Source organism: Gavialis gangeticus, unplaced genomic scaffold (assembly GCF_001723915.1).
Source record: "Gavialis gangeticus isolate Ggan-Ray unplaced genomic scaffold, GavGan_comp1, whole genome shotgun sequence".
Classification (NCBI taxonomy): Eukaryota; Metazoa; Chordata; order Crocodylia; family Gavialidae; genus Gavialis; species Gavialis gangeticus.
This window is the reverse complement of record NW_017728955.1, coordinates 713,902-723,342: the sequence shown is the minus strand read 5'-3', so window position 1 is coordinate 723,342 and position 9,441 is coordinate 713,902. Positions and strand designations below refer to the sequence as shown.

Below are 9,441 nucleotides of genomic sequence, written 5' to 3'. Positions count from 1 at the left end.
AGCCCCCGATGCCTTGCCAAAACTCAGTAAGCGGCCCTCCGCCCAAAATAATTGCCGCCCCCCCCCGCGTTAATCACTTAAAGGTGTTTCCTCTGACTGTCATTTGGAAGGAGCCCATTCTTCCCAGAATAATCCCCAGCATGGCAGCCAGGGTCCAGCGGGGAGCAACAAGAGGGATTAGAAGCGTGATTGACGAGGGAAGGCAAGGGCTATATAGTCCGGAGAAGAGATTGAGGGGGGAATTTGATCACCATCTTCAGACACCTGAAGGGTGATTATAAAGAGGATGAAAATAGACTACACCCTGTAGCTGGAGGGGATAGGATGAGGAGCAATGACCCCAAGCGCAGCAGAGGAAATTTAGGTTGGAGCTTAGGAAGAGCTTTCCAACTCTGAGGGTGGTCAAGCCCTGGAACAGGCTGCTCAGAGAAGCTGTGCAATCTCCATCCTTAAAAAATGTCAAGAGCAGGTTGGACAGACACTTGGCTGGGATGGTTTAGTCATGGGTGATCCTGCCTTGAGCAGGGGGCTGGACTTGATATGGCATCATGAGGTCCCTTTTAGTCACACTTGCCTATGAAACCGTTTCCCTATTGGCTTGCCTGTGTACGCACAGTGCAGTGGAGGAAAACATGAGCTCTTTGCTTCTTTTGCTTTATTTATGGCTATGCTAAAGTTGCAAGCGCCGTGCCAGACTTGTGGAGTCAGACCCTGACCCCGCTGCCTGCTTTGCATGGTTCTCCTTTGAGAAGGTCCTGCAGCAGAAGCCGCGGGCTGGTCAAGAGACATTCCCACTCTGCCCTGCTATGCCCCAGTCGTAACCTTTGGGTTTTTTTTGCAGATGGTTCCTATGAGAAATCCACCGAAGAGGAGCCCCTGCAATTAAACAGAGGTGTTGTACGTGATGTTTGTGTTTTAAAACTCCACTCATACCTTTTAACCCAATTCTGATGACCAGTCCATGGAAAGCCATGACTTTGCTATGCATGCCCTATCAGTCATTCTTTGATCAAAAAATCAGTCAAACCAAAAATAATATAGAAATGAATAAAAACCCAACCTTAACCAAAAAAACCAACCCCAAGCAGACTTGGTTGTTTCATAGCTCAGCAGACTCCAGCTGGAGTCTCTTCAACATGCAATTCATAGCAATAATGAAGTTGCTAATGCACTTCATGGAGTGGACCTCAGAGTCTTCAGCTGCTCATTCGCAACTTCATTATTGCTATGAATTGTATGTTGAAGAGACTCAGGTATTATGGTGGTGACCAACCAGCAGGAGAAAATCCTGACGTGTACAAGGGGTTTCTCCGTTCAGAAATACTTGGAAGCCCTCTTTGAATGCAGAGCAGCGCTGGGATCTCCGACCAGCTTCTGCTTTGCCCTACCCTCTGTTCAAGCCAATGGGGTCAGGAGAAAGAGATGCAAGGTTGGTCCCCAGCAGTAAAACCCTTGTTTCCTGGCACTCATATTCGTGCTTTGACCGCTGAACTCCTCTGCTGACTCTATTAGGTAGCTTGAGCAATGGTAGTTCATGCATTAAAGGCCACCCACAGCCCTAACCATAAGAGTGCTTCCTCCTGTCTCCTGCCATTGGAAGAGCTGCACTGGACTGAGCCACAATGGGACATTTCGGAAAGGAAGCCAATGCAAACACAACCTATTTCCCATGCCTGGGTAGCAAGCGCTGTCACTCAGGAGGCTGGCTTCCCTTCTTTTCCTCACGTGAAAGGAGTTCATTCCTCTGCACATAGCTCCAGCGTGGCAGCCAGAGCCTGGGCAGGGCTAGAGGGAGTTTTGTTACTGTGGTATGGCCTAGTCTCGGTCTTCACAATATTAGGGAGGAAAAAGTGAGCTCCTTGCTTCTTTAGCTTGATTCATGGCTGCATTTAGAGTTGGAGGGCTCATGCCAGGTTTGTGGGATGAAGTCACTTACAATGTCTTGCCCTTGCTCTTTTCATAGCTCAGCAGATGCATTGCCAGCATCACACCTCCATAACTTATAAAACTACAAAAATAACTACAAGAGGATCCTTTGTGCTAACTACAAGACTAATCTACTGCACAGCAAAGCATCACCATCTACATGTGCAGGGACTTACTGTATAGTAAATTAGTCTACTGCACAGAAATTTAAGCTGCATAGTAGCAGTAAATGCAGGTAGTAAATTTAGTGCTCAGTAAAGCCAAATAGCATTAATTGCACATGTAGACATGTTCAGGGAGCAGGAGAGCAGCAACGGGGCACCCACACATAATCTGATTGACTGGTGTTGGGTCTCTCAGAGTGGGAGCAAGTGGGCAGTGCTGTTATCTCAGCGTGGTCCCTGGCTTGGCAGGGAGGTGGCGTGGCTTTGCTGGCAGAGCTTGGAAAAGGGCCCAGTTCTCTTGATTCCTTCCAGACCTGTGGTTACCCAAGTGGGCCCTGTGGCTTCTCGAAGCCTTGAACATGTTCCCCATGGTGTGCTAGGGCAGCATGACTTTGCCTTAGCACTTCTCGTGAAGTGTTAGAGATAGGGCAGCCCGACTGCTGGGGTCTGAGGAATATCCTTGTCTCCCTCCATTCACAGAGACATTCCCAAGAGCAGTGCTCTGGGGAAATGGCCAGCCGGAGGTCGGGTCGCCGGGGGGTGACTCCATCCCCTATCATGAGTTCCTCGCTGGAGTTCATCCCCCGGGGCTTCAAGCCGAAAGGGGCAGGTGGCACCACAGTCCAAATCGTCTTGAAAGAAAAGCATAAAAAAGGTAATTCCTTTGGGAGGGGGCGGGCGGGTTTTGAGATATTCCCTGGAAAAAGGGTGCCCAGAGTGGGCTGGGAGTACTAGGTCGTTGCATCAGTGCAGGAGATGGTAATGTGGGCTTGTGGGAGGCTGGATGCGAGTGCCGGGATGGGGAGGGTGACTCGCATGAGCTATCACTGCTGGGCCAGCTGGGTACTGGCAGCCATCCTGATACCCTAATCCATGTGTCCCTTGTATGTGTGGATCTGCTGCCTTCCAGGCTAAAGGGATGTGATGGGTTGGGCTAGACTCCACGGCCTTCTTCTGGGCTGCTGGGATGCTGGTGAGAGAGGGAGCAGTTTGGGGTCCCTTCATGAATCCTGGAGGGTGAACACAGCCAGGGGCAGGACTTTAGCACTTGTTCTCAGGAGTCTCCCCTTATAATGCAGGCTGAGGGGTGGCATTATCCCTGCATGGGGATTTGCTTCCTTCGCTGAGGATCCCGGGAGGTGGAGGGGAATTATTGCTGCAGCCTGATGGGACCATCTGGGAAAACTTAGCCAACTTGACGGTCCTTACCCTTCCTCCCTCCAAGTGCCACCTTGTGGGTTTGTCCCCAGGAAGGAGGAAGGAGGCCTCCAAAGACACATGGGGGTCTACAGAGGCTGAAACCAGTGGCCCAATACATGTCACTGATCCCCCCCAGTCCTGACCACTCATGCTCATTAAAGACACCGTGGCACTTCCTGCAGAAGCAGGACTGTCAGTCCCATGGCCCTGTCCAAACTCCAGCTCTTAAAACTGCCTGTTTTGTTGTGCAGAGGAACAAGATTGGGGTGCTCAACCCCTAGCCTGTGGGCCAGATCCAGCTCCAGACACCATGTCATCTATCCCCGTGGGGCTCCTGTAACCCTGCACCTGACCCTGGCATTCGGGGGCAGTGCAGGTCATTCAGAGCCTGATCCCAGCCAGGCAGGAGTGGCATGGGTCCCCAAGGCCCAATCCCAGCTGACCAGAGGTGGCCTGGGGCCCTGGGGTGCAAACCTAGCTTGCAGGGGTGGTGCAGGGAATAGATAGAGGTGGCACAGGGCCTCAGGACCTGATCCTGGGGCATGCAGGGAATAGATAGCGGTGGCACACGGCCTCAGGACCTGATCCTGGTGCACAGGATGCATTCAGGCCCTGATTCAGCCTGCTGGCCTGAGGGGCCAAAACTGAGCACCACTGATCTAGGCAGTTTCTTGAGGTCCTCTCCACTTCTGGTTTCCATTATTCTGCTGTTTAAATCCTCCTTGTTGTTTCATTTTGCGCAATTTTCATTCTCACATTCTGTCCTACAGGACAGTGTCATGTTTCTATGGCTCCTTTGCACCCAGAGGGGCTGGAATGCAGTGCCAGTAGACGGTACCCCCTTTTTATAGCTTGATAGAGTCCCATCAGCATAAGAAGCACCTTACTAATGCACATCCCTGCTATTACTACTCTTGCTGGTGCTACTAGGAACCCCCTTCTCTCCTTCTCTCCAGCTTGCGTTTACAACGGGAAGACCTACTCCCATGGAGAGGTGTGGCACCCTGCCTTCCGACTGTACGGCACCCTGCCATGCATCCTGTGCACATGCAAAGATGGGGTCCAGGACTGCCAGAAGATCACATGTCCCAAGGAATATCCCTGTGAATATCCAGAGAAAGTAGAAGGGAAGTGCTGCAAAGTATGCTCAGGTATGAGACGGGACAGAGATCAGGCTCATCAGCACTACCTGCTCCTCTTGGTGTTTCTTTCTCTTTTACTACAGGCTACAAACAGATGTTACATGTGTCCTGGGAAAAACCATTTTATCCCAAGATAAAGAGCAGTTATTCAGATGTCCATGTCTGTTATCCCGGGACAAATTCTAAAAAGATTCATGTGATAGGAATGGCTACCAGTTCGTCCTGGGACATCACGAAGTGAGCCTGAATGGCTGTCCAGGAATTACATCATGGAATCAATGGCAGAAAAGTGGCCGTGCATTCGGCCACTTGCTAAACCCTGACTGGAAGCGCAATAGGCGTACTGCCAATCCCGGGACATTTCTGTTCTTGGACAAACACAGGCACAGCTTGTCCCAGGACAAATGCAATGTCTGTTCCCAGCCACAGGCTTCTCTTTTGGTTTCTTTCAATTGCTTTGTTCTAAGGCCTTCATCTTACAAATACTTATGTATATACTGGGTGCATCTACGTATGCAATTAATGTGACTGAATAAATTCTGGGGCAATTTGAGCCAGAGTAAACTAATCATGACGTCACCATGCACATGTGCATTTAAGCACAGTAATTTACTCTGCTGTTGGGTAGTACCTGTGTCTGACGGGATTATCCTACAATATTAAGGACAATATTAAGGATAATATTGTAGGATAATATATAGAGTATATTACAAAGTAAAGTAATTTAGTGCACCCTAATTGAGGTGCACATGTAGATGGCAATGCTTTACTGTGCAGTACATGAGTCTACTGCACAGTAACATGCATGTGTAGATGCACTCACTGAGAGCAAGAGGAGTCACATGACTGCAGCAGCAGAAGCATGTGTTGGCCCAGTTAGATCCTAACTTTGTACCTGACAACTGGAATTTGGTTTCTCTTTGTAGCATTCTGGTCTTTTTTGAAAGCTTTTGGGCTTGAGTCATAGAAATCAGAGATGGAGAAGACCTGCTAAGTCTCATAATTGATTATGGTCCCCCAGGGAAGGTTTGCTCCTTATGTCCCATCCCTCTGTGCTTAGCCTAGTCTTAGAAATTTAGGCGACGGAGCTTCTACCATTTTCTTAGGTAAAGGAAAAAAGTCTTGGTCTGTGCAATGCAGGAGGGTCTCCCCAGAGGTCCAAAAATGTGGAGGCAGGGGACAGGAATGGCCTAGCCTAGGTTAGCTACCTGAAGTGCAGGTGTAGCCCAGGTGCTGGGCTCTGGAGAGGCTGGTGTCAGAACTGGACTTGGAGCCGTAGCCAAAGTCAGGACAATGAAGCTGGAGATGAGCCAAGCTAAGGGTTAACTAGGGTCAGAAGCCAAAAGCTGAAGGTCAAACCAGAATCAGGAGCAGCAAACTGGAATCAGGGAACGCCGAGGGTCTCCCTGGAGTTGGGAGTCAGAGCCAGAAAGGGCAGGAGCAGGAATATTCACCTTTGCCCGGACGAGGAGTCTGCGGTTCTGGAGTTGCTCCCACTCCACCCTCCCTCCTGACAGGGCACGCGAAATTCGGTGGTGGCATGGACAGAGTAAGTGGCACCCCGACAGGCGGGTGTGAGTGAATGCAAGCGGGTGTGATGCTGAGTGGGTGTGTGGGGCTGGATCCTGGCACGGTGCTGATCTGCTCTGCTTTGCCCCGCTGTCCCGTCTCACTGATGTAATGGAAGCAAGATTGATGCCAACTGAACTGAGGTCAGAATCAGGTCCAACCTGGTGTCATTTGTATACCCACTGGGGTAAAAGAGAAGGATGCAGCTTGACAGGCACCTGCCGAGAGGGGGATGAGGAGAAAGTACCAGTTTGACTGATTTTTCTCTCTGATCCACCGCATTCACCACCGTAGGTCCCAGGACCAGCATAATAATGGAGGCCAACAGCCCCACAACTGCTTTACACCTTCCTTTCCTCCACAGCTCAGGAGAGGAGTCTTTGTTTGGATGTCCTGGAGCCCAAGCCCCAAAAGCATGAGTGACCCTAATACTGATAATAAGGTTAGGCATAGCACTTACCTTTTAGATGCTATGGAAACAGTCTCATCTCTACCCATTCCACAGATGAAGACCAGTCCCTCAGGCTAGGCCAACATATCAAGTACGCTTCCAAATTTACGGACAATAGCCTGAGCTAGTAAATCAGCATAGCTCTGCTGGCTTCCATGCAGCTGTGCTGTTGATACCAGTTAAAGCTTTGACTCTAAGATTAGTAAATGGGAGTCAAAACCAGATACAAGCATTCCCAACATTCGGGAGTGCCCAGGTCTAAGGGCTCTCGTGTGAGGCCTCCTCTCCCCAGTTTGAAAGCAATGATAAACCTGTGTGCCCAAAAGGAGCGTCTCATGGTCAAGATCCATCAGCGGGTCCAGGATGGGAATTTTGCCCTGCCTTGTTTGGTGGAAGTTTTTAGTTTGCTGCTGTCTGAGCTCTGTAATGCTCTGTATACAGGCCTTGGATTAGAAAGCATGTACATTGGAAAAGGACCAGCAGAGAGCAACAAAAATCATCAGAGCTATTAGAAATGTGACATACACAAAAAGGCTGGAAGAACTAGGTTTATATAGTCTGGAGAAGAGACGCTTGAGCGGGGATTAGATAACAGTCTTCAAAGACCTAAAGGATGGCTATAAAGAGGATAGTGATGGATTACTGGTATTATCTGTCTCCAAAGGGATCAGCATAAGACACAACATCCTGAAATTGCAACGAGGGAGATCTGGATTAGATAGTCAGAAGACACTTCTAACTGTGGAGGTGGCTATGTTGGTTGTAGAAACTCTATCCTTGACAACTTTTAAGAGCAACTTGGAGGAAATGATTTAGACAGGGGTGATCCTGCCCTGGGCAGGGGATGGAGCTCCCTTTTTTTTCTGATTCTCTATGAAGCTTGTCATAAATAACTCAGAGAGGTTCCCTGCTGGCAGGACCTGCGTGCAGTTCTCCCCCGAAAAAACTCTTGATTGTTTGACGCCCCAAGAGGAAAACTAGAAAGCCCTGTCTTCCAGCCTTTGTACCGATCTTAGTAGCTATACATCCGAGCAACAGCTAACACTGACCTTGTTTTTTGCCTAGAGGCCAGAGTCAAGCCCACTGATGAAATAAGCACCCCCAGATGTACCAAGCACCTGAACAGGGTTTTGGTCTACATGTTTGTGCCCCCCAGCTCGGAGACCCCCAGGGAGCTCCTGCGGAAGATCGCGATCGAGAAAGAAGCTTCCGACGAGGTGGAAATTTACAACTGGAAACTGGTAAAAGGTGAGCCTTGAAGAGGAAGCCAGCCAAGATCTGGGGAGGTTCACACAAGGGGCCACTGCCTGTACCTGTTGAGTGGCTTGGTGTGGCTCCTTCCTTCCTCCAAGTTATGGGTAATGCCCATACATGTCTCCAGGGAGGCCTGTTCTCATGTACACCTCGGTCACCTATAATGTGACCTTAATCCCAAAAATCGTGCACCAGAGTCAACCTCTCTGTCTCTGATGGGCTTGAGAACAGCTGCATGTGGGAGCAGAGGGAGGTCTCTGGAGCGGCTTAGCCACCACACCTCCCGGTTCAGGGCATGTAGACACGGTAGGGGGATGCTCAGGAGTGGCCATCCCTGGGGACACCAGAGGCATTGGGTAGACCGGTGACTCTCCAAAGGGTGTTACAATGCCTCGGTGCTGGGATACCCTTTCAAGGGCTCTGTGGGGTGCCACACAGTGTGAGCACTATTAGGTGTACAAACAGCTACACATGATGCCCAAGATAAACCCAGAGATTTCAAATAGGCATGCATAGCATCCAAACCATCCTGACCTGCTGTGGTCTTTCTAAGCTCTTTGCAACAGAAGACTTTCTCTAGTATTTTTCTTTAGTCAAAACATGAGTGACAGCACAGAGCTGGCATGTCATTAGCCTTGAGGCTAATGAAGAGTGCCTCAAGTCTAACAAGTCCGAGAATCACTGGTGTAGGCATAGCCTCCATCTCCTGATTTGGAGAGTTCAGAAAAAGTCGAGGCCACGATGCTCTGGTAGGATTGCCTGTAGAAATGTATTCAGTAATCCACTGTATTGCATAGGTGAGGGTCAACAGTTGGGCAAATCAATACTGATTCTCTTTTGGGCTTTGCCTGGATAGGCAGCACACCTGAGCTAACCTTACATTCAGGAAAGCTCTGTGAGTATCTTCTAATTCCTCTCAGCCCCGTCCTTTCCATTTTCCAGTCCAAATGGAAAGAGCAAACATTGCAGTGCTGCAAAAGGGCTCTTCTCATGGCCTGCTGACCCAGCAAGCAGCAGCAGGCACTGGAAATCGAGTTATACAACACATCCAACTTTCCGGACTTGATGGACTTGCAGTTAAACCTCTGATCTTTGGAGGCTGAAGCACAACTCACAAACACTGAGATGAAAAACCGTCTCAAATTAAATCCTCTACAGTTCCTCAGCTGGTGTAAATCAGGATCCCTCTATCAGCTTGGGCTGAGCTTTAAATTAGCTGAGGATCTCACCACTGAAGCAATGACTGTAGCTCAGACTCTTGATTTGGTACCATAATAAACTGGTCTGAGTTAGAAAGCTGAAAGCAGGGGGTATTACTGTATGGGGAGATCTCCACGTCAGCTGTTTCTTATGGTTCATAAGCTCATATTCTACCCAGACTGTTGTGCTCCTTTCTTTACCAGGCCAGTTTCTCCTTCCTTAGACCATCTCTATTATATTTGCACATCTATGATTTTGTAAGGACACCCACGCTCGGGTTGTCTTATCTCCTTTACTGGGGCATCTGCCCCTTCTAGGTCTGGTTGTGCCAGGGATTCAGAGGCTCTGTAGGGTCAGCACTGACACAGGCTAACATTGGGCCAAGTTCAGGAGCAGGCACCGGTTGCTGATTTTCCATCCCTTTCATAGCCCCCTTGATGTCCTCCGAGCTAGGCTACATCGCCGGTACCCAGTGCCTCCCACTTCCAATGCGCCTGCACCACCGCACCGTGCTGGAGCCGAGAGGACAGCGCTC

At 49.6% G+C, this 9,441-nt stretch overlaps 1 protein-coding gene across 2 annotated transcripts in view; it reads left to right on the top strand.

Moving 5' to 3' along the window:
- Positions 1–9,441, top strand: part of CHRDL2 (chordin like 2) — a 60,853-nt gene that overhangs the window by 30,949 nt on the left and 20,463 nt on the right. The window contains exons 5-8 of one of the 2 annotated variants that reach the window (XM_019502315.1): positions 842–897; positions 2,571–2,745; positions 4,247–4,441; positions 7,518–7,700. In XM_019502315.1, the coding sequence (XP_019357860.1) occupies positions 842–897; positions 2,571–2,745; positions 4,247–4,441; positions 7,518–7,700 (609 nt within the window). The remainder of the gene's footprint in view (positions 1–841; positions 898–2,570; positions 2,746–4,246; positions 4,442–7,517; positions 7,701–9,441) is intronic. The other variant, XM_019503106.1, reaches the window with a different exon arrangement.